This window comes from Pseudopipra pipra, chromosome 4 (genome assembly GCF_036250125.1).
Source record: "Pseudopipra pipra isolate bDixPip1 chromosome 4, bDixPip1.hap1, whole genome shotgun sequence".
In the NCBI taxonomy this organism is placed as follows: Eukaryota; Metazoa; Chordata; class Aves; order Passeriformes; family Pipridae; genus Pseudopipra; species Pseudopipra pipra.
This window is the reverse complement of record NC_087552.1, coordinates 11816429-11841927: the sequence shown is the minus strand read 5'-3', so window position 1 is coordinate 11841927 and position 25499 is coordinate 11816429. Positions and strand designations below refer to the sequence as shown.

Here is a 25499-nt window from a genome sequence, read left to right as displayed (position 1 = left end):
TGCCCCCATTGTAAAACATGTCTACATGGTCGATTCAGTGAAATAACAGCAAATGAAAATGAGAAGAGGCTGTGCTGCACCAAGTATCCTTTGCCATCCTTGTGTTCTGACACTGCACAGGAGCTGAAGAAAGGAGTCTCGCCCATCATCTCCTCTCCCCTGTTATAGGCAACTAAGAAACAAGGGCACTGTCTAGTCAATCCTATGAGATACTGCAATATGTGTTCTCCCAGGAAGAACTCAAGAAAGACTAGTTCTCTTCCCTATATGGCATTTTCCCTTTTTTCTCCAATGAAGAGCAATCACAGAGAATATTTTACCTCACAGCTATCCTCCATTTTTGGGAGAATATCTGCCAACGTGGATATGCTGCAGAACTCAGCAAGTGAGAAACAGTTCATTTTCTGAAAGCTGAAAACTGTGAGGGTTGGAACTGTAAAGTTCTTTATATCACTTATGACTCCAATTTCTTCTTAATTACTATAATAAAACCTCACTAAACACCATAGTAACTACATTAACAAGATAGTAAAGAAGGAGATGCTTTAAGAAATTATTTTAGATATTTTCTTCATTAGAAAATATGTACTTCATAGGCCTCCATGTGATGGGGATAAGGCTGCCTATACCAGTCTGCTGATAGCAGTGTATTAACACAATGTTCAATGAACTGTCTTATGTGATCAATAATATTCATGTTTCATTGGCAAGGTTTGACATCAGAGGTGGTCAGGGAAATGAAAGATTTTAGAAGATTTAACAGGAGTTTTATGTTATGTAGTGGAAAACTCCCCAAAACAACCCAATAGTACAGCTTCAAAGCAAATATATCTGCTGGTTTTGTTTGGTTTTAGTATTGATGCCAACTGCTATTCAACCTAGAAGTCAACATTAGATTTTTATAATTTCCCTTTTAATTCTTTATGATATTGTACCTATGAAACTTTTTGAGCATTGAATACAATAGAATTCATTTTCTATGGAGCACCATGATGATTTAAATCAGAGTCCTTGCTGCATTCTCTTTCAAATGCTGTGACACTGATTGCATGGGGTTGGCACTGTTAGCTGAAGAACTGAGCAGTCACAACTACGGGTGCTGCCAGTGACAGCTGTGGCTGCTTGAAAATCTTAACAGCCATAGCAACAAACACAAACACATCCAATTCTTAGTTAGCAAAATGCGCAACTAACACTTTTGTACGTGTTCAGCAGTTAACAAAGCATTTGAGTACAGCAATGAAATGAAAACTTTATTTTTGCTTAGTCTTATTTTGGTTTTCTGACGAATAAGAAGAGTTTCTTACTTATTTCGCAGCTGCACTAAAAATAGTTTTTCTTAACATATGCTCATGGCTGTCAGAATTAGAGATACTACTTTAAGCTACTGTTTCTGTATTGAAAGATTGTCTATAGCTATGTTCCTCTTAGCACAAGAATTGCCAAAGACATACCTCATTTTGAACAGCATGTTTTCAAGCACTGATATACCTCAAGCTTTCTGAAATATGTGAAAAAAAAAATTCAAAATTTTGAACCATAGAATCATTAAGACTGGAAAAGACCTCCAAGTTCCTTGAGTCCAACCTTTGACTGAACACCACCACATCACCAACTGCTGTTGTTTTGTAAACACTTCCAGGGATGTTGACTCCACCACTTCCCTGAGAAGCCCGTTCCAATGCAAGATAACCCTTTCCATAAGGAAATTCTTCCTGATGTCCAACCTCAACCTCCTGTGATGCAGCTTGAGGTAATTTCCTTTATTCAAAAAAAGTCTTAACTCTAAAAGTAGGCTGTGCTTCAATTTTGTAGTCTAACAAAGCGGGAAAGATAAAGGAAATATTTGATGAATGCAATGTCCAATCCTACTAGATTTTAAGCTTCCGTGCATTCAGGAGGGTAAATTGTTTTGTTATTCAGTGAGCTCATAACATTTTAATGCAACTTTAACGATATTTTCCTAGCTACTTGAAAGAGCACTTACTTTCTTCTTTCCGCCTCAAATTTACTCAGCAGTTTCCGGAGACCACCATTCTTAAATCCTTGGAAATGCGCTGCCGGGGCTCCCACGGTGATGACATCATACAAAGCATCTGGAATGGGAGCAGACAAACACAGAGATTTGAATGTGCCTGTCCCCAGGGCATGACAACACTATGACATCTACTCTACAAAAAATGAGGACAGCAAGTCTACGTTATTTCCAAGGAATAATTGATAATCCATGTCTCAAGGAGGCCCAAGAGCTAATCAGTCTTTCCATGTAGCCACCTGCACACCCTAGAAAGTTCACCTGATTTATGGCTACATCTAAATTATATGCTGCAGTGTAGAACAATATTCTAGCTCTGCAGTTTACAAAGCTGCCAAGTAAATTGGCCCTTTGTGTATTTCCCTTTATTACCCCTTTCATTATTTAACTTGTAGTCATGTTGAGATGCACAGATTCAAGCATTTTAGAATCAAAAGAGACCATTAAAAGGGAATAGTCTGACTCTCTGAATAATAGAAACTACAGATTTACAGCTAATGATTCCTGCATCAAGATTATGCATCAAGCTTATGTCTCGTGGTTGAGTGAAGGCATCTCCTTTTTAAGGCATCTAATCTTGATTTAAAGACTTCAAGTGACAATGAATTCACTGCATTCCCAGAGAAGTCAATCAGACTAGTAAAAATCTCTACTTCTTTTCTAGTTTGGATTTGTTTGGATTTAATGTTAATGGACTTCCAGATATAATGCCGTTTAATGCTAAATTGAAAAGCCCTGCTTTATGACAACAACTTACTTTTTTATAAGTATTTATGAACACAAAGTCAGTTGTTTTCAGCTGAAAAGCTACCAGAATAGGAAATAAAACCATACTACTGAAATTCTTGCTGAGACAACAAAGTGTTGCTGCTCTCTGTATATACCTGATGTCTTATGACGTACAGGATGAACTTTTTGTGTGGATATATGTTTACGGAACTAGAGATGAAATATCTTTTTAAAAAGAACTTGTGATTGATTATCAGGGCACAGATGAAGATTTAATTACATCCCAAACCACAATAATTATTTCTTCAAAGTTTAAATTTACATCTGAACTAAGCAGTACCTGTTTTGTACCCAAGCTTACTGCAATTATAAAAATACAGTTTGGAATGCCTCATTCTTAAAATGTATTTCTAAGGGAACTATTAAAGGATGTTTTTTATGAACTGCTTTATTCATCAAGGAAGCTTGCCATGTAAATTAAAATCTAGTCCTCTCCTAAAATAGAACTTTTCTTGCATTCTGATGATAAATATCCCTAGAAGCAAGAACACTGTACAAATGATTCAGTTAATGAACTATGCTTTACTTCCAGAGCTGACTCTCAGAAGATATTTGCTCAAATTGATTTGAACTCTAATGAATTGGTAACTCTTCAATTTCCACTTAAAAGGAGAAGTGACATAATTTCATTAGCCTAAGGTGAGCTTCAAGATTCTTAAATAGCCCATTCTTTCAGGTCTTAATAGAGATTTATCCATAATACATAACCTTGGACTATTAGAGCTCCATCAGTACTTGACAATAAGTGTTCTCTTGCTTAAAACAATAGTTGCTTGAAACCAAAATAAGAGATGAGCTCATCAGGTTAACTGAATAATGGGTTCTGAATATGTTTAGAAGCAACTGATGAAATCACAGGAAAACATTTAAAAGAATAAAGCCCGGTTCTGGCTCTGTTTTAAAAATAAACAGTGACCCTGCTGATAATTACTTTGGAGGGGGGATTTACCCCCCCTTTCATTCATCCTGTGGCCACTTCTCAGCATGGTCAAAGAGCAGCTGTTTGAGACATAAACAGCTGAGCACCCACCTCATGTAAGTGAGCACAGGAGAGTGAGGGTGGCAAAGGAGGAGAAAACGTCTACAGCTCTGGTGACGGGCACAGGGCAATCTCTCTGCCACTTTCAAGAGCACAGTACACTGGAGAGTGCTGCAAGGCTTGGGAGGAATGCCTTGTGATGTGCTCCACTTACACATCAGTGGAGCTCCTTCTGAAGGACATGCAGTGTCAGCATCAGTGCACTGGTACAGAAGTGCTCCAGTAACTCAGAGCCGTCACCCACTGCAAGAGCAACCACTGCTGACACGTCTCTGCACTGAAGGCAGAGCTTAAAATGCAGCAGAGAGCCATATGAGTGGTATCATATTGTCAAGAACAGCCCAATCTTCGAATTTGAAGCAAACCTGCTTGCCTTCACAGGAGGCAGTGAGTGTCTCACAGTGGCAAGATGCAAAATAAAAATCATTTCACTTCACCAAATTTATTTGAAACAAGCACACAACATATAAACAGGGACAGAAGCAAAGCTATGCTGATGTATAAATTTAACTCCTGCAGTATGATGAACAGTGCAAAATGTGGTGTTTATCAAATGGATACGGATACAGTTATCCCCTAAGGAAATAGTATTTTTCTCAAAGTTGTTCCTACTGGAAGTTTAAACAGACAGTACTTTCTATACCATGTCAGTACCCAATAACAACCCAAATCAAACTTCATTAAAAGTCAATCTGTTATTAAACATGTCAAACAAAAAAATATCATGTATCAATGTGCATAAACACGATAGATGGGATTAAAACCCATCTTGCATTGCCAACATTAAGACATCTGACAGTGTAAGAGTTAATTAGAGTTTTATGGCTCATCAGCCTGTAGAATGGCCACCTCTGTCAATGTTTACATGCTTTCTTTTTTTATTCTCCTCCCTCCCCTGTCACTCTCTTGGTTATATTCCAGGTACCTTTTGATATATGCCAAGCAAAGCATGAGATGAGAAAGACCAACTTGATGTAAAAGTGCTGCCTACTCCAGATTGATGGGCAATTGCTGAAAACTGTTCAAACTGTACATATCTAACACAAGACACAGTGAACATTAGTTAAATACAAAGGGAGAGTTTCATAATTTAAACAAAGTTCCAAATTTAGAACACAATTCTAACTTATCTCTTTCTGTATCCTTTTAGATTATGGATTAACCATGTGCCCCAAGCAAAGTGATTTTGGAGGAGAAAAGAGAAAATTCATAAAAAACAAAACTCAAGTACTGTAAAACTTATGAGTGATTAAGTGTCATATTTCTTTCCACACTTTTTTATTTAGCAAATAACCATACAGTGTCCTGTTCCCAGAGAGGTTTTCTTGAAAAGACATAGTATTAAGGTTCTGGTCACCATTACAAACCTAAAAATGCTTTTGAGTTAACTAATTAACTTCAAAACATTAAATTAAATTAAATTAAAATCTGTGCTGTCACATTATGTCACTATAAATGCCCATCTTGTTAAAATGTTTGGAGGCACTGCTGTTTAGTAAAAGAAATAACAAAATATTGAACAAATACAGTATCTAACAGACAATTGGAAGTCCCTATGTTCCAACTTGGAAGTGGATGAACACCGGGCTCACACAGTATAATACTGCTATAATCACTGTTTGTACCTACTCTTTTACAATCTGCTTAGATGTAGAGTGTATTAATAAGGCAAAAACCTTACAGAGTGTAATTTCCGTGTTTGTACAGTGACAGTAAATTTAACAGATCTCAATTTGTCAACAAATTATTCACTGTGCTATGATTTGGCCACACGTATGTATCAGAATAATCTTTTATCTGTAAAGGATGCTGCTAAAAATTATATGCAAGCAGCAGCAATGAAATTATCTATTAAAAAGAATCACAGACGACATTATAGAAAATTATTCCCCTTTCCAGGAGGTATTAGAAGTTTGCAGTATTGTCAGCAACATCAGTAGGGATGTTTTCACTTAACACTGAGCAAATGCTTTTGTGGCACATGGTAACACTGTGTAAGAAATAGGATATATTAAGTTTAGAAGTAATACTGTCCTTAATGCAACTCACATCACCTAGGCTGGTGGGTACATCCCAGAAATGTCTAGAAGGAAAAGTGTTGTACTGTGCTCTATCACTGTCTCGGGTGGCAAACTGGAGAGGGGGGGAAAAAAAGCCATCTTAAAACAAGAGAGTTAAGACTGGCTTTTACATCACACTGACATTATGGATCACAATGAAAAATTAAGCTGATGCCCGAGTAGGATGTGAATCTTACTGAACATTGTGCAGTGTGTCAGGATGAATCATGACAGTATTAGTTCTGCACTGCTACAACAGAATATTTTTAACCATGCATAGGTTACCAATACATTTCAGTGAACATACATTCTGAATTTACTTATTTCCTTGAAGTGTCACGGGAACAAAATGAGCACAACATCCCCAGAATTTATTTTTAGAAAAGAACTTGAAAGGAATTTAGTTAACCACTCCTTAGTTTTGCAAGATCTGCAGTCAGTATCCAAAACTTGTGGCTTCAGAAGATGAGGCAGAGAAATTCCTCGCACAGCTTTAACTTCAGACCTGATTCCTAAATTTCAGTTCGGTCTCAGGGATTCTGGTCAACCTCAGTAGCAGTATGGCTTGGTGCAGGTTTCAGAATTCGTAGTGGAATGGGGAGGATGGGCAAGCTGGTCACTTCCTTGACCTTGTGATTTACCTACCTACCTTATGATTTACCTGTTGTGGACCTCAACTGAGTACATACTCAGTTGCTCCAGAAATTTTGCAAACAGCAGTCAAAACTGAAAGCTTTGGGTTTAGAAGCAGATGCCCAGGCATAAGAGAATGAAATTAAACCCTTCAGGAAACCCAACAGGTTCCACATAGATGCACACACACACAAAAAAAAAACTCGAAACCAAAACAACTAAACTAAAAAAAGAAACTCAGCAGGAAATAACCACAACTTTATAGAGCCCATTAGACAAAGTGGAAAAACTGTACAGCAGCAGAGACTTTTAAATAATGAATTTGGAAGTTTGATTTTGATTTTATTTTAAAAAACAAACAGTCGCCAAACAAACACAAACCACAAGCAACAATCTAGTTATACAAGAAAACTTCTGTATCAAGCCATACTCCAAAAATCTTACAAACAAGCTAATACTGTACCAATCTTCACTGACTGGCAAAATGCATGTAATACAAAATTAATCTCAGAATTTTCTTTAAAAGTCACTGTATTTCTTGTGATATTCTTTTCTCCTCAGCATTCTTCCAAATCCATGTAAATCCAAATTGCACACAAATTTATCTCAAAAAAATTAATACTATTACTTTCCACGTCTTTTATCTGTAGCATCTTTATGTCCGCTTACAGAGTTTAACAAGACTGTTGCCAGTATTCTACCATTAAGGGAAAAATTTAAAATGGTTGAGATTCAACTGTCTAGACAACACACCTTTCAGTTCTGCTGTGGTTTTAAGTTTCACCTGAAAGCACGTCCATCTAATGCTCACCATTGAAACTGGATATATAAAGATATTTACATCCTGAAAAGGGCTAAAATGGAAGCCATACCTCTGTGTATTTCAAAGCACACTTTGCCATACTTGGAGAATTTCTCTGCAGAATATACTTTACCTTTCAATCGAGGACTATGCACATGCATTCTTTGCAGATGAAGATTTATTGGGATGAATTCTAGTGTTTTTTCTCCTTTGCTACAGCTGGATTTGAAGGAAGAACCTGAAAAAAGCAAAAGTTTAAAGAATCATTATCTTAAACACACAGATGTTTTGTCTTCTTTTTAATGCAAGGACAATACTTGTATGTGAAGAGTGTTCTTTAATTTCCTTTTAACGTGTAATTGTATATCAGGATGAATGGTTCACTAACTGAGTCTCAGCATGTATCCATACTGGAAGCAGCAAACCAGCTTTTAATTCACAGAACAATCTAATTTTTTATTCTAGGTGACAGACATTTTTTCCTGCTGTCTGAAATCAGTCTGCAGTCTGCTGGAACAATGTCGCAGTTAACGTGCATTATGTTTATTCTGGGCTGAAAACACAAGGGTGCTGAGCTATAATGGCATCACATCTTTGCCAAGTAACATTTCTTTTCTTCAAACAGAAGTATTATATTGAGTAGGCTATACACTCTTCCTAGAAAGCTCAAATAAAGAAACACGAACTATCTTAAGGAAAGTTGTAAATTAGTTTTCTTTCTAAAAAGCCAGAATCATAAGAAAAAAAAAAGTCTGGCTGCATATTTCAAAAGTATGAGACTATGAGTAACTCTATGGTGGTATAAAGGAATATAATTAAAAGTCTGACAGTATGAAAATGAAATTCGCTTGGAGATATTTGATGCAGAATATATATAAAATAAAAGGGTGTAGATTAAGAAAGAGAGGTGGTCTTGTCTTGTCACTCAGGCAGCGCAACATTTATTCAGACCATCTTTTCAGCATCCTATCATTTTGTCAACTATTAATCATTAGAACTAAAATTCCTCTGATGCAGATAGAATTTTTAAATAATTTTTGTCAAGGTTCAACTGTTTCTTGAAAGACAGAAACAAACAAAAAGGTAAAAGAAATATTTGAAATTCTTCTTTTGGACTTGCTCAATCAAGATTTGCTAGGGTTTATCTGTTGAAAGTGCCACAGATTCCAAGAGGACTAAGCATTGAGCCTCCCCACAAATCACACTGCCAGAGGGCACCAATGATGCTCCAGACCAATCAAGCATGCTTAGGCTGTTCCCTAACCTTAGTAATTTAAATTAATAATTTAACACAGATGAAGAGCAAAGGTAGGAAGAAAAGCAATTGACAGGAGTCAAAGCTTCAGATCAGACAGGAAAGCTGGGGATGCAGAGTGAAACCAGGAGGTGTTGATGATGCAGTGGGAAACCTGCATCTGGAAAGCACAGAAAGGCAATTAGGGGGGTAGGGAAGGGAGCTGAAACTATCAGGAAAGAAATGAGAGTAGTGCAGGCAAGGAGACTAAGTAATTAGAAAAGAAAGCAGAAGGGGTGCAGATCATTTGTGAGAATTCAGCTGAGACCAAGATGAAAGCTTAAGGAACGATAACTGAGACCTGAGACAAGGAAACGCTGGCTGACTAAGAGGAGAATATGATGACAGCAGATTTAAATGGACAGGTAAAAGAAGAGTAAGAGGAAGAATAGGAGGAGAGCCTGCTCTCAGAAGTACACTTCTGTCCTGAGCAGGAGCAGAACACATGCAGCATCTTGTTACTCCTCTTTTCAGGGAAGATCTGCAAAGCAAGGAATCCTTTCCATCCAGTGCCAGAAACCTATGGTATAAGAACCACTCACCTGCTATCAATTATTACATTTGCTCAAGTATGAGATCCATGAATTTGCCAATAGCATTCATACCATAAAACTGACTGTCCTAGTTAGAACAGCTGGGACCAGCTCATCGCTGTGTGGGTGTAACCCAAAACTGTGTATTCTACAGCCTTCCATGCCATTTCCCAGAAACTGTTATCAATAGACCATTTACACCATCTGGCCAGAGCAGCCTGACCCCTCAGTCTATAAGCTGGGTGTTAAGAGGCCTGTGAGATAGGAGAATGCTCCTGTCCTCATACCCATTGTGGAACTCCCTGCCCCGAGGGAGGTACTGGGCATTCCTGCCTGAACCTGAGGATATATAATCTTGAGGTTTTGGGATTTCTGTACCACTTGTGGGATCCAGAGAAGGACTGGAACTCACCAACAGGTTTTCCCTCTCCTTTTACTTTTGGACTCAGGGGGACCACGTGGGGCTCATCATGGGGAGGGGGGCCCAATGAATACCACTCTGTTCATGCCCCAGGGTGCTGGGTTATACAGCTGGGTTTTGTGGGTTAAAACCAATTGTTTGTCTGTGTAATTGTATTTATTGTATTATTTTTATTAAATTGTTATACTGACTTATAATGGCTTTTGAGTTGGGTTCATTTCCCTTGCCCGTTTACCTTTAAACCAGCACACTAACTTTCAGTATAATTTGTCTGTTTTTAAGTAACTTGGTAAGTTGTATTTAAGTACTAAAAAAAGTTGTATTTAAGTACTAAAATAACTACATTCCCTCTATTAAAACTGTTCTTGTCATTATTACTGCAAGATTAAACTCTTCAAAGTTAGGAAATATCAGAATACAGATACAGCCTTCATCTGACATCCACCTGAAGAGGAACTGTGAAATGGACTTCAATCTGTGCAGGCATCTTACTTTGTCTTAGGCAGGAATGTGATACGTTATTGAACTGAAAAGCAAAATCTTTTTTGGCATGTGTTGAAATATGTGACCTGAAAAGTCTAAATTAAAGTTGTGCTCACATCCCTAATCTTCGCAATTTCTACTTAGTGAGCACTTCAATATCCAGTCTCTACTATGTTCCCTCAACACAACTATTTGTGCAACTACAGTATTAAGTCAAATATATGTCTGGCTTCCTTTTCTTATCAAAGACTATAACCTTGTTTTTTAAACTTATAATGTGTACTCTTTATAGAGAAGAACTGTCACGAATGGGATGGAAGAGAAACCAAGTCATCTTGGAACAGCAGTGAATTTTATCCACATCCACCCTGTTCCTTTGGAAAAAAAAGGCAGTAGAGACAAAATTCTTAAAACTTTATGTAGGAAAATTAATCTTTGTTACACAGAGAATTGCAATTATTTGTTGCAAAGGATCTAGGCAGAAAAAAAATCTGGTTAAAGGCAAATAATGGACAGTAGAAATACATGAAAAAACCTGTTTTCGATTTTCTTTTACTTTTGGGCAGCCAAATGCTACATTGCCTACAGGATCAAAATGCAGATTTGAGGTTTCAGCCTAGTTCTACATAAGTATTCAGAATAAATTCTACCCCCCCGCCCACTTTATAATTAACCTCTATGGAACAATTTTAAAAAAGCAATCACTACCCAGAGGATTTATCATTTAATTTAAATGTGATTTGATAAGAATAAACACACTGTAGTTCAGGGTTAAAAGTAAATATTGTTTTCATTAGAAGAACTGGGTTATTATTTGGATTTAGAATGTGTTCATGTCCCACTGATTACAGTAAATTAAGTTCTGAAATGTTCAGGTGACTTTTCACATAAGATGCAAAAACGGGGGTTTCCAAATACAAACAGGTATTTTACACATTATTAATTACTAGTAAGAGGGAGAAAAAGGGTTGTCAAAGAAATGAGATTTAGTGTTGGCCCCCAGAATAACACCTCCTGATTATTTCTCACTTTCACTACAATTATTAGGTTGTTTTGATTTATCGTTTTGTTTCGGTTTCAGATAAATGCCCCTACTCTTTTTTACATGTTCTAGTCCCATCCTCCTCAATAATCTCAGGTTCCCAGGCCCACTGTAGTTCTCTCAAGACCCAGTTAAGACAGGTCATTTAACATTACCAATGCTTTATGAAGTCACTTGGCACAATGCAGGTCTTGCAGGATTTCTGTTTAATAGACGACATTGTTTATTTTTTTTAATCTCAAAAAGTCCTTTCAGTATTTTTCCAAAAGTTATAATTATCACATTGATTCCTTCGTAATATGTATTTATTGGCTTGCTTATGATACTTTATGGAGTTCTTTCAAAATGTAATTAGCAAACTGTTGAAAACACATACATATATATTAGTTAAAACAAACATAGGAAGTGCCATACTGGATCAGACAGTAGTCTGCCAAAATCAGAATTGGAATATTCTGATAATGGTAAACAATCATAAACATAAGAAACATTTGCAAAAAAAATGCAAAGTATTATACATCATTTAGTGCAACAGATGAGCTTTTTTCCTCCACAAACATTTGAGCAGGTGACCAACTGCTTCCAAAATGCTTAATTTCAGTTGGAGACTGGATTTTTTTCATACACTAAAACAAGATTTCTCTTTTCCTGTGACCAAAAACACTATCCCAGAGGAATCTGGAACGAGAAATACCATCCTCAGTCCTGCATTAAAAGATGATGGCTAAAGGATAAAAGCACAGTTTTAATGCCTGTTTCAAAAGAGAAAGATGTGTCTCACCTACTAAATTCAACAGATTCATTATAATAAAAGCAAATACACCCAATTATCTATATGAAGAAATTATTCTATGTATTTTAAATGTATAATGAACTAAAACCTGGTTACTCCATTTCTCAGCACACACACAAAGCAATTTTGTTTGAACTATGTGAAAAGCTGGAAGTAATGAAGGAAATACTGCAAACCCTTCATAAACATATCCTAGATATTCCACAAGATGCTGTCATCATTTCAACCTCTATTTTTAGCAATATTCAGAACTGTAATGTATCTCTTTCTCAGAAATATTCTAGGCTGCACAGTGTTTATCTCTGACATCTATGCATATCATATCTCTACACACACAAAATTGTGGGAGCAAGGCCATAGTGGAAACATCTAATGGTGAGAGTATAGAACAAAGTATAGAATAAACAACCAATTATGGCAGAATGGTCATCGAAAACATGTATTTGAGATGGTGAGTGTGAAGACTGGTGTTAGAAATCTGACACCAGCAAGAAAACAGCAACAACAACAAAGCCTTTTTAGTAATTGACAGCAAATATGCCCATTTCCTTAGAGAACATCTCATCAACTGGGCAGGGGGAGGGCACGCCAGCAGGAAGAGGCAGAAAGGCACACTGTAAACAGACAGAAAACTTTGTTTGCTCAAAATCCAGTGTGATTCAGGAAATAATTCCAGTAGGCTATTTTCATAAAATCACCGATTCCTACCTGTGTGCTTCCCAAGCTCCGCGAGAGTATCCTGGTACATGCTCAACATCTGATCACAGTGAGCAATTACACTTTTGCGCATGTTGTCCCAGTGAGGAGCAAGTTCTCCCAGGTCTTTAAGTTCCTGATTCCTGTACCAAAAGGCAAAAAGAGGAGGTACTAATTAACTCATTAATCTGTTAACATTCATCCAAATCGATCCAAAGCAAGTTAGTTACAAAACATCAAAAAGGCTTCCTAATTGAAATAAAATCTATTTTCATGCTGCTTTTAAGATCTGCTTCTCAGCTCTGTTTCGCAGCTACACAGTAAAGAATGTCAGTGAATAACGCAGTAATTTGTGCTCAAAACTCATTTGTTATAAATGCAATAGCCTACAAACTGAAATACTATTCCTTTCCTGGAGGTAAGAAGGCTTCCAGGCTCCAGAGAGCTGTGTTCACAGCAACTAACTTTTTGTGAAGAAATACTAAACACCATAAAGGTGTAACTTAACTTTGTAAAGGCTACGAAGTTTTCTTCCTTTCCAACACTTGCAGCACAATTGTTTTGATACACTACTCTTTGGATACTTTCCTAAACATCATAAACACATTTCTAGCAGTGTTTCTACATAAGTCAGTTTAACCAACACACCAGCCCTCACCACAGTTCTTTAGCATGCAAAACAAAACACACAAAGCAAAAAACCAAACCACAACCAGTCCCCTAAAACTTAATCTCCAGCCCTGCAGCTGTGTTCATCAGGTCAAAACAGCAGTGCTATGGTAACCAAACATGCCACTGGAAATCCAAAAGGAAATCCTTTAGTAAATTATCAGTTTTCCTGTACACTCTTGAGAGCTGACCTGAGCGAAATAGAGATCACTTTAATTTCCTGCACAAACAAGCACAGCTACAGTATGCTGGGATTTCTCTTTGGCTTTCCCACTTGCAAAGTAAGTTTATCCTATACCTATCCCAGAGCCACTTTGGAGGACCTGCTTTTAAGGAAACCAAAAATGAAACATCTCAAGTCTTCGAACATTTCGAATTGTTCAATAGAAAATTTTTGCAGCACAACCACTTTTCCTCGTTTTCCTCAAAGTATCAAGACAACTCTTTCACTGCAATTCTTGGAAGTCTCCAAAAAGGCTTCCAGGGGGCAGCTCTTGCATACAGAAAAATTACTGAAGAAAAAGGGAAAAACAGGGGAGAGAGGGCAGCAAGAGGAGGGAAGGACCACTGAGCCTTCAGCACAGGAAATGTAGAGCTACAATTACCACAGCAATTCTGATCATTAGCCAAAAAATCTTGATATTATTTCTTAAACAGAAAAGCCACACATTGGTGTTTTCCCCATCGTTATTAGCCTTGCTTTAGTGTGAACAGTATTAGAATAAGCTATATTGGCATAATTCTGCTCCTGGTTAACATAACATGACAAAATCAAACAGACTACAATGGAAGCAGAATAAAGGCCTTTTGTTTATACATGTCCTTGAAAGTATTAAAATGTAAACAAACATACATGAACTCATTGAGAGTTTACTAATGACATATGATTACTTTTTTCTATTCCATTCAACCTGAAGAAGAAAAGATGAACCAACTCAACTTTCCTCCATCAATACAATCTGGCAATATTGGAGCATAAGAATCATCTGCAGTAAAAGGATAAACCCATCATTTTCAGTGACCACTTTCCTTACAAGGTTTTAGCAATTTAACATCAGACATCCCATTAAATGAAAACCTCAGGGCTTACTCTTAAGAAAAGCTCCTATAGCTTGTCAGGGTATACAATTTTGTTTATTTGCAGTGAAGATATTTTGGCCCTTAATATTTACATTGTCTTATTTAATCGTTTTAGCAACGATGTTTGGACCTGGCTGACCTCCAGAACATTACTGCTCCTCCTCTATGGGAATACAGTATTCTACCTAAGAATTTTATCCCTACTTCTATCTAAGCCCACACCTGGAGCTGCTCATCTTAAACAAAAGCAGGAGTAGAAATCTTTTATCTCAGACTAAAATATCCAACCAAAACCAAAAACTCGTTTAACCAGCTGACTGTGAGTTAACTCCATTGACACCAACAGCAATGGGAAGGGAAAACTTAAACCCCACAATTTATCTTCAACATGTTTTCAAGAAATGTCAAATCCTGCTGTCATCGTTGCCGCCAAGGCTTGCGTTTGTCTCACCTCAGAAACACCTACGCATCACTGAAGTAAAAATTTAGCTACCAGTATGTCATAAAAGAAGACACATCTTATCTGCAATGTTTAAATAAAGTAAGAGTGCAGTTTTATACCAATCTAGAGCATATGTAGCGTGGAAACTTTAAATACTACCTTTTCTGAATTTATTTTCACTTAAATATACGGTAAAATCAAAACCATGAGATACCAGGATCATATGGCATAGACACTTCCACAGAAAACAGCCTTGTTGCACACGTTATAGCTTTATTTTTTTCTAATGGAATTACAGAAGACATAGGATTTAGATAGTATTTTATATCTTGTGATTTTTTACTATTTGTCACTGCTGTTGTTGACTCAATACAATTTTGGGTTATGGTTGAAAAAAAGAATTATCTTTTTTATATCTAGGCTCCATCAACAATATTAGACAGTACCAAGCTTTATTATCATTATGTGAAAGGACTCTTCCAAAAACAAACAGAGTAAATCATATCATTTTTCAGATTTGGAATCTGAATTTTCACAATCTTGGAAATTTTTAATCTGTTTTAATAATACTATAATACTTGTATCAGGACTTATTTAATTGAATAACTTCAAAAACACACCTCATAAAAACACATTTCAATCAGTAATTGTGTCAAACAACAATTGTGCTATAAAAAAAAAAGTATTAATATTTATAATATTGGTTCTAAGAAGGCAAATCGGTTATTGATTCAACTTTCCAATGTAGCCATGGAATTTTGAATAGCTAATCAACCAAGCAGTAAGCTCAGAGCAAACTCAATGTTGTTAAAATAGAGCTATTTATCATCTTATTCCCCCACTCCAAATCCTGTCTCGGTGTCTTTTCCAGATAATTGCACTCATCACCATGACAGATCTTGTGCTCAGCATCAACTAAAACTCATCTTACAGAATGAAATCCAAGCTTTGTCTGCAGCTGTTTGTCTTTGTCTTGCTGCTCAGCTCCTCAGATTGTCTCCTGGATAGTATTTTCTGTCACTGTACAGTGGAAACTCCACCCAGAAGTGAATCTTAACTTCCATTCTCCTGCCTGTTCTCTGTGTTCCTTGGTTGCCTTGGCATAATCTTGCCCCATTTGTGTCTAACCAGAATGTGGACGAAAACTGTCTGTCCCATTCCTCATTCTCCACCTCAAGTATTAGCCAATTAGCTTATTTTTAAGCCTGCCATGGGTACAATCTGTTTTTCACACCCATTCTTCCCTTTAGTACACTAATTACACCAGCTTTCACTGAGCACTTCTCATTCTATTTGGAAGCAGCTCCCCATTCAAAAGTGTAAAATCTACCTGCTACCCTCTCTTCAAAACCCTTTTCTGCCATTATGGCAGAACAATTCAACCTTGGATCCTGATCTGTTTGCATACACAAGGCTGATTGTCAGGATAAAGATTAATGGTCAGTGATGCTAACACAACAATTTTGAAGAGATGAAAAATTGTAAGAATAAGTTAAGAGATTCCTCAGGATCCCATTGCAGTTAGAAATGTTGTGAAGCCTCAGTTCAAGCTCCCACAATCAACAACTTTTTTTTTCTCAGAAGGATTTACTGATCTGCACAGCTACAATCTGTGGGCACTTTGCCCTTTAGCAGACTAGAGCTTTCCCCAGCCTTGACTGGTGGCAAGTAGAGCCACTGCACAAGTTGTAACACTGATGTGTAGGATGGTTTAGAAGGTTCTGCACCTGCTACCTCACCAGATACATTTCTGAGAGTATTAGCAGTTAAAAACTGGTGCCATTAAACTCCAAGTACAATTACGTGCAATTTTTTTGTTCCAAGAAAATGATCAAAGAAGCCCATTACCAAAAAATGGTTGAGAACTGACAGCTTAGATTAATATTCTGCCTTTTGATTTACCTACTCATGCTTTTTTTTATTTCTAAGAGCACCTTGGGTGCACGATTATAGTGAACTACTAAAAGTACCTGAAAGAGGCACAAGGAATTTCCTGTATGACTCACATCGGTAATTTCTACTTAAACAGCTCCTGCTTTGTGCCAGGCACTTTAATGACCATAGTAACAGAAAAGGACTTGCTCATCACTTTGGACACAGGGATATAGGAACAGCTTAGAAGTCCAGAGAAAACATATTCAATGCTAAAATACAAAACACTGATTTCTGCAAGGAGAACTTTGAATGAGTCGTATGCCTCATTTACAAAATTAATCGAAGGAAATGCCAATACTGAAATCATGTTTTCATTGAACTTGTTTTTGCAGAACTACCACCAGATTCAACAGTTCAGACACCGTTGTGGAATGCACAGTGAAAACCTGTGGTTGGTGACAATAAATCAGAATAAAGCAAAACATCAGCAAAATGTTAAGATGAGCAAGATGAGTGAGAAGGGAGATGTCCGTCAAAGAACTTTCTTGGATCTGATTACTCTGTCTCAGAAAAGGGAACAGCAGAAATAGCCATTTGCATCATTAAAGACACAACACAAATCTTCACAAATTGAAAGATGAAGTTGAAAAGATCAGTGTAATTAAAAGAAGAGGAGATAATTAAGAGGACATACGATAAAAGCACAGGAACCAAAAATGATGCACGAAGATCAAGTGGCAATTTTTTTATACATGCAGATTCAAAACTCCAGTGATGCAATTCCCAGTGAAGCAAACATGATAAATTCAAAATGAAAAAAATGAAGTAATTTTTGCCTCCACCGAGCAAAATTAGCTTCTGAAATCCACTTTCACAAAACATCAGAAGCAAAGAGCTTAGCAGGATTCAAAAAAAGATGAGACATTTCTGCAGATTATATTTGTAAAAATTTTATAATATTATAAAGGCATCAAAATCTTGCATATTTATCAAACAGGAGCTTTGGAGTAAATATACAACATAAGCTTTGGGGTATGACTCAATCACTCATAAGTAAAGGAAGCTTAGAAGCTTCCTTCTAAGGAAAGGAGCACAGGAATTATTTTTCCTAACAAAGTTTGCTTTAAAGTGTACATGTTTATGGATAACCATTCCATTTTTATTTTTGTGTAGAATAGAAGCAGATAAGATTACTCTCATTTTTCTTTAGCACAAGTTATGGTCCTGTGATATACAGGCAATAAACCCCATGCAAGCAATACAACATTCTCTCCAGAAAGAAAAGAATCATAGCCTTTTCACTATATTGTTTCTAAAACAGACAAATAACTACTAAGGAGGATATAATCCCTTCTGGGGAAGCTACCACAAAAATGAATAAAAGCATATTTTTCTCTCTTTCGTAATAGTTTTCATTTAGAACCTCTTGAAAACAGTTACCATTTTCATCTTCTTACAGAATTTCCTAAAACTATTCCAGGTTTTAGTAAGTCTAACCTGACAAGCAACTAAAAATTACAATGTAGGTTGTGCCTACCTTTTGGATGTCATAAACATTTGTTTAAAAAAAACCCCAACAAATAAAACCCCACAAAAAATCCCATCAAAATCACATGAGCAAACTACTCAACCCAAAAAAAGCCAAGCCAACAATTACATTAAAAAATATTTTAAAACCTGTTTTTCAATGTATATATGGAGAATAGAGTGGGATTTGCAAAAACTTGATAATATTTTATGTTGTTTCTAAGACCTGAAGTTTTTAAGTTCCTTTTTCATTTCTATCCACTACCATCCCCTTTTTATTATCCAATAGTGTAGACAACACATAAGCTAAATTAAACCCACTTTCTCATTCTTGCCTTAAAACTCCTTCCCTTCCAAACTCTTTCCCGTCCTTGGATAATTTATTACCTGGATTTATCTCTGAAAGACTCAACATCTTCAAACAGCATGACCATTTGAGGTTAATTCTATGATTTACATTTAATAGCAGAGGATAATTCTCCTGCACCAGACATTTGCAGAAAGGTCTCGAATTCAGTAATACTCAGAATGGCACCTCTGGAATTTACATGTTAATCCTAAATTATATTTTAGTAGTTAGTAATACTGTATAGAATTTTTAAGGGTGTTTTGTTTGGTTATTTTTTTATTCTTATTGCTTCATCAGAAGACACTGGAACCAGCTTAAGACAATGTTGCTTCACTTCCACGATATGAGCAAGATGTTATGTAGAGGTACCTCTCACAAAACAAATCAGGTGATGTTACTACATTCCAATGCACTACACTGTCACATATGCTACACATGAAAACTCCTCTTAGACTTTTACAGAGGCCATCTTTTCCAAAATCAGTGGTGAACAGCAAAATCAAGAGGACAGAGAACTATGTAGTGTTAATACATTACAATATTTGATCATTTAGTTTATAAATAAATGGTTTTTAAACTGATCTTGTTTGAGTAGGACAATTGTCTAAACACTAGTTACAAAATTCAAGTTATACTTCTGTTCATATGCTTATATTTCTCTATGCAGCAACTGGCAGAGAGTAAGAACAGAGAGGTTTCACATGCCTTTGGATGCACAGTGGGGTAAATACTGCACAAGCATGTATTTGAGCTATGTTTTACTGACAAATCTGGGAATTTTTTTAAGTGTCAAAAAGATTATTTCTACGAATATTCACACAAGATACTTAGTAGAAGTAATGTTTTGAAAGTCCTTAAGTGTGTAGGTGTATTAACAGTGCCTGTCTCAACGTGGTTGGTTCAAACAGCTTCAGAAGTCACGGTAAGTTTACCCCAAATCACTTTTATTTAATGCTATTACCTCTTATCAATACCATGGGTTTGCAATGCAACTGCTCTAAAACAAGTCACGTGAAAACTAACATACAAAGGTCCAGAAAAATCAAAGCCTACTCCCAACATGTGGCATTTCTGCCTGGGGCTCCACTTCTCTATAGAAGTTGTGCAATAAAAGGAAGTAGAAAAACATACATCTTTCAGACAGTCTGAACTTTGTCATCGTTCCATTATGTTACAGGAAAGAAATAAAAACCAGACAGACAGCACAGATTTGCACAAAAAAGGCCATTGGTGATGGGACGGGACAGTCATTCCTGATGCAGGAGAAAAGGCTGAGTGTGTTTTGTACCCTGAAGAGAGGGTTCAAGTTCAGTAATTTATCCTAGAAATTTGTTTATGACTTGTGATCACAAATGCCATGGGCCAAATTCAAGTATAGGTGGAATTTCCTTTCAGCCAAATCTGAGTTTGGTTTCAAGGGACTCAAAAGAACTTCAAAAGAATCAAGAACTCAAAAGAATCTGAAAGACATGTGCTGCAGCTTCTGCTATAGTCTCCTAATTCTCTTGCTGTGCTGATCCAGTTACATCTACAACTGCAAGCTTCAATTATGTGAGTCAATCAACTTCCTGAACAATTACTGTAAACTAAGTCTTTTTTATAATCATTAGGTTCAAAGAACTACTTGGCTAATCTTGCATGACATATATAAAATATCTGGACAAGATCTGTGTGAAGACATACTAAAACCAGGGGAAAGGATTCATTGGAACACCTCAAAGAGGAAAGAAAAATAACTGAATGACAAAAACCAGCAATGCAGACTGTATGATCCTTATTAGAACAATAAAAATTACCATATAACTCCTACTAAAACTTCTTCCAGGGAGGTTTGAATGAAAAAATCTTTAATGCATGCATTTCTTTAAAAACATTATTTCATGCTGAAAACCAAAGTTAAAAATCCTCAGTGGTTACATACTTCAGAGTATCATGTCAGTAAATCAAATTATTTGGTTAACAATGAACACTAGTTTTATCAAGAGATAAACAATCTGAAAAGCTAAGAGAAAAGGGAACATAAACTACAATTTAAAATGCAATACTGAATGGGATTAACACCTATAACACTTGTTAGCACTTACTAACACTTGCATATTTTTTAAAGGTAATTGCTGACTATACTGAAGCCCCAATAGGAACAAAATGAAACAGGTTGAGGATGATAAGAAGTGACCTCTGAGACAAAAATATTTATTCTTTTATAATAACTGGGGAAAAAAGACACAGAGAAGGATACTCTAGAAGAGAATAGCCTAAAAATGGTACAATTTAAGTTTTGTGTAAGTTAATAACTAACATAATAACATCCTCCTAAGATGTTTTCCTAGCTCACAGATGTAAGGACACCACAAGAACAGACATCTTTGCAATTATTTCAAAAAGCAAAGCTGAAGCTCTGATCTACAGACTTATATGGTGATAGATGACACAGATGCCCCTATTCCCACCTTGTCTCTCTTTCACACCCACATTTTCTCCTAGGCTTGAACAGCTTAACCACACTGGCAGTCAGGAAAACCTGAACCACTTCCCTCAATCTTTGAGCAACTTTTACTTCTGTTTCTTTCTCAAAGTTTTTCTATATTTTGGTGAGTATTAAGTAATCATGGGGGAAAAAAAACCAAAACACCAAGGTGATTCTTTACTAACAGTTTATCCAAAGGGGTGAGTTCTATAATATGAAATAACAGCAAGGGCTATTATTTGCATTATGCCTTTGGAGAGAATAGTAGAGTAATAGTAAAAGTGGTTAAAGCAATCTTCTAACATTTAAAAAGCATTTACCCATGGGGCAAATGAAAATCTGGGAAGTGCATGAACTGTGCAAGTCAGCATAATCTATTTTTATTGCTTACTAAAGAAAAAAACCCTACATATTAGTATTCTCAAACAAGATGAGGCTATAAATGCCTAAGCACAGTATTACATGAATAAAATAAAGCATTATAACAATTCATAGGATTTTTATAACCCATCATTACCATGCATAAGTATGTACCAGTCCACTGACTTTATTAAAATCAAGATTCTGGTCTCCCACATGCTGCTCTATTGGCATAAAAAGATCATACAGAAGCAACAGATGGGGTAAACACAAAAGAAAAGAAGCTCCATATTGCAGGACAAACCTCTGTAAACAACAACAGGCAAGTCCCTCTGATGGAAGGGATTTTCTGAAAGTGCACAGGTTGGCTTTGGGATGCAGCACCAGCTCTCTCACACATGAGATCAGATCCCTGTCTATGTGCAAGGCAACTTTCATGGGGAAAGAGGCAATATCTTCTTCTACATCATCCACTATCATTGGAAAAAGAAGGCATTGTTTTCAGGGAAGCCCTGGACTGCTTAAAATAATGGGGTTTTTCCACAATTTTATCAGCACAGCTTACAAGGATTGAAGGACAAGCTGTTATTTTAGTCACTGCAGTGGGAATTTGCACATACAAAGGATTTTGAGACACTTGTGTTCCCTATCCTCCTTTTCTCCCAGGCCATACATATTGTAATAATTCTCAGATGTCCCTCTTGCCAAACATGAATCAAGATTTCAAACATACATTACTTTGGCACCCTTTTCTTAAGCCAAGTAATTTACATTAGCAAGAGGAGATATTTCTTCTCATTGCTCCTTTATTAACTACAAACTTGTCATTTTCCATTGTCTGCATAATGTTTGTCTGTGATATTAGCACTACCCAGACACAAAGCCAGACACACTATAGTGTTGTTCACACCCTAGTCACGTGCTGCTTCTTTATAAAATGTTAACTTTTCAGAATATTTATGTTGTTAGCCAAATGTTGACCTTCACAGATTTAAAGTCATGACCACACTCTAGCACAGTTCATTGCTCAGAACTTATGAGGTCATTAGAGTCCTAAAAATTCTGAATAATCAATTCTGTTGTTCAGCTACAGCTGTAAATTTTTAGCAGCCAGAAAGATCACTGTATTTTGCCCATTTCATACTACAAATTAATATTTTTAGTTCATCACTTGCATGATTCCGACTTACAAAAATAGAATTTAGTATTTACTATTGCTTCTTTTTCTTCCTCCTTACCTTCTCATATCCTCCTTTATGTGCAGATTTATTAGTTCTTTAGGAACATGGAAAGAGAGGGTGGTCTCAGCCATCTGTTCCCGGATCCGCATCCACTTGTTGTCAGAAGTAGGGAATCTATATAACTTACAGATCGGGTTTTTTAGCACTGCAGAGAGGAAAAAGATATATCATTGCTTTACTGTGGTTATATGACTCTTTGAAAATTTATGACAACCATTTCACGGAAAAATAATACATTATTTCCCCCCTTGCTTAAAGAATTAATTTTAGAACCATTACAATTCTATTAAAAATGTTGAATTTTTATTTAATTTTTTATAGCAGCATGTGGAGGACAAAGTATTACTAGTACAGTAGATAAATCACATTTTACCAGCATAGCAGGCAACCTGTGAATTTAATATTTCAGTATATATTATACTCTTTTTTCTCACATTTAAGATACAGTTAAGAGAAAGAGAATGCACAAATAAACTATAAACACACATACAGTCCCCACCACCGCTTACCACCTGCTAGAATCATAATGCTAATAAATTGCACAGAACAAATGAAGCATGACTCAGAGTTTAACTGTATCTGATGCATCTTCTCCATGATATGCACACACAGAAATCATTAACACAAATAGAATGTGTGCATCTACATCACGGGAAACTTGACCTTCGTATGGTCCTGAGGATGCCATTTGAGAGTTACCTTGATCATCGGTGTTGTCAAGAGACTGTCACTCCATAGAAATAAACACATCAGTCCTGTCAACATGTTACACATGCTGTTCTCAGATCACCATTGTAACTTGACATGGGAAAATCATGTTACTTGATGTCTTGGAAGATTATGCTTAAAATCTACCATGCTTTTTATTTTTAAGTTCTCCCAGGTTGGCTAAGCCTCCATTCAGATCTTACAACGATGCACCATAATAAAGGTGGGAAATTTCTACTGTCTCCTTTCTATCTTCTTTTTTACCCTCCTCTTATTTTCCAGAAAGGATAGGGAAAAAGCTGAGGAAAAAAAGTAGTTCTATTTGACTACTCTGATAAGCTCACTTGGAGACAAATGATTGTCATTTAACACACACATCTGCTGTTTCCTAACACAGAATGCCTTTGGACAGCCATCCCAATCCTCCAATGGTACCTTTCTACAAGCCTCCTGGTAAAAGCTGCCTTACAGGAGGCTCCCATTGATCTGCCACTGAGTGGTCTATAACTCAAAGGAATGCATTCCCCATGTGGGCAGCAAGGAAACTACTGCTGTCAAAATGACATCTACTAACAGAAATTTCAACTTCACAACTCACTGCCACCATTAATGCTTATGTAGGCTGATTTATAGAGAATGAAAAACACAGACCAAGACATTAAAGACACACAAACTGTGCTGTCTGTCTAAGAAAACTTTTTTAAAAGAAGTCCTTTAAGCAACAAGACTAGAGATTCAAAGATACCTGTAATAAACCCATTGCTGGCAACTCAAAGAAAGAAATGCCATAAGTAATCATGTTTTAAGTAATTGCAGGTGTATTGCTTTCTATTTCCATCACTCTATTGAGATGCCTTTAATCACTAGTCTGATAAAAAAAGCTGGAAGCTTTTTTAGAGTCATTTTGCCTTTAGTTATTAGCGATTTTAATTTCAAAAACTAAAATCTGACTTAACTGTTATGAAATAAGCCTAAGAGATGCTTGATAGCTATGGCAAATGAATAACAGATTTTTTTTTTCTACTAACACCCCAAATACCTTAATGTTCAAGCATTTTTACAGCTTGATAATCCTCTCCACACAGACTTAACTACTGTCCACTACAAAAAAAGCATCTCCAAGTCCCGTTCCTACAATCAACTTACACTCAGTGTCTGGGCTTTACTGTACCACTTGATTAAAATATGCTGCAATGCATATTCCTTATTTTCCTCCTTTTTTGCTGAGATTCTTCTAATTGACAAAATCAGTTTTGTCAATAATATTAACAGTTTCTATCAGTTTACAAAGCAGATATATGGCACCAATCATCAAGAGAGGGAATGTAAATTTTCAGATGCCAGGGAGAGCTCAAGAAACTAAGGGCTAATTCAGGTCTGCCCTTAAACAGAAACTGCCAAACCAGATGATAATTTTGGTTTGGGTTTGTTTTTTCCTTTGTGACACCTGCTTAGTAGGAAGCAGGTTGGTACTTATTACCAGGACATTTCAAATGATGATTCCACAGACACAAAAGACTCTTTTTCTTTATTTTACCTTTTTATAGCTACTTCCAATAAAATTTATCACAGGATGTTTTTCCAAGAACAGCTCTTACATTTGCACTCAGAGCATATTACACTGAAAAATTCACATTTATCTGTGAGAACCTAACGCACATATGTAGCTGCACAATCTTTTTCTTCCCATCTCTCCACTTTCACCACCACCACCATGGGAAAAAACCAAAATGAAACAGAAAACCTGTCAGTACTGCAGCATGATAGCAAGGGAGACTAAGAATCACTCCGAAAATACGGATCCAAAGTTGTGACTTTTATCATGGTTAGAATTATTAAACTACACTTCAAGTACTAGCTGAATTTTCAGGTCTTTGATTCAGGTCTGAATTTTCAGATGAGCATAATCTCAAGTGTGTTGTAAATTTTAAAAAAATGATCAAAACATTTCTCCATGGGTTTAAGAAGAAAATTTTATTTACAAACTCAGAAAAAAGCCTGGGAATTTTTCACAAGGAATCAAAATAATTCCAATATACAATATTGTTAAATATTGTTAAAGCTTGAGGTTGTCCGTAAAAGCTGCGCAACACGTGATGTTTTTCTTATAAACAGAAAAACCTCAGAAGTATCTTCCTTTTCAATTACAATAATTGCTTTC

General features: G+C 36.4%; 1 protein-coding gene across 7 annotated transcripts in view; it reads right to left on the bottom strand.

Moving 5' to 3' along the window:
• Positions 1-25499, bottom strand: part of INPP4B (inositol polyphosphate-4-phosphatase type II B) — a 332585-nt gene that overhangs the window by 82855 nt on the left and 224231 nt on the right. For all 7 annotated transcript variants that reach the window (XM_064651566.1, XM_064651565.1, XM_064651568.1 and 4 more), the window contains 4 exons: positions 22628-22775; positions 12633-12763; positions 7492-7596; positions 1988-2096 (listed from right to left, as the gene is read on the bottom strand). In XM_064651566.1, the coding sequence (XP_064507636.1) occupies positions 1988-2096; positions 7492-7596; positions 12633-12763; positions 22628-22775 (493 nt within the window). The remainder of the gene's footprint in view (positions 1-1987; positions 2097-7491; positions 7597-12632; positions 12764-22627; positions 22776-25499) is intronic.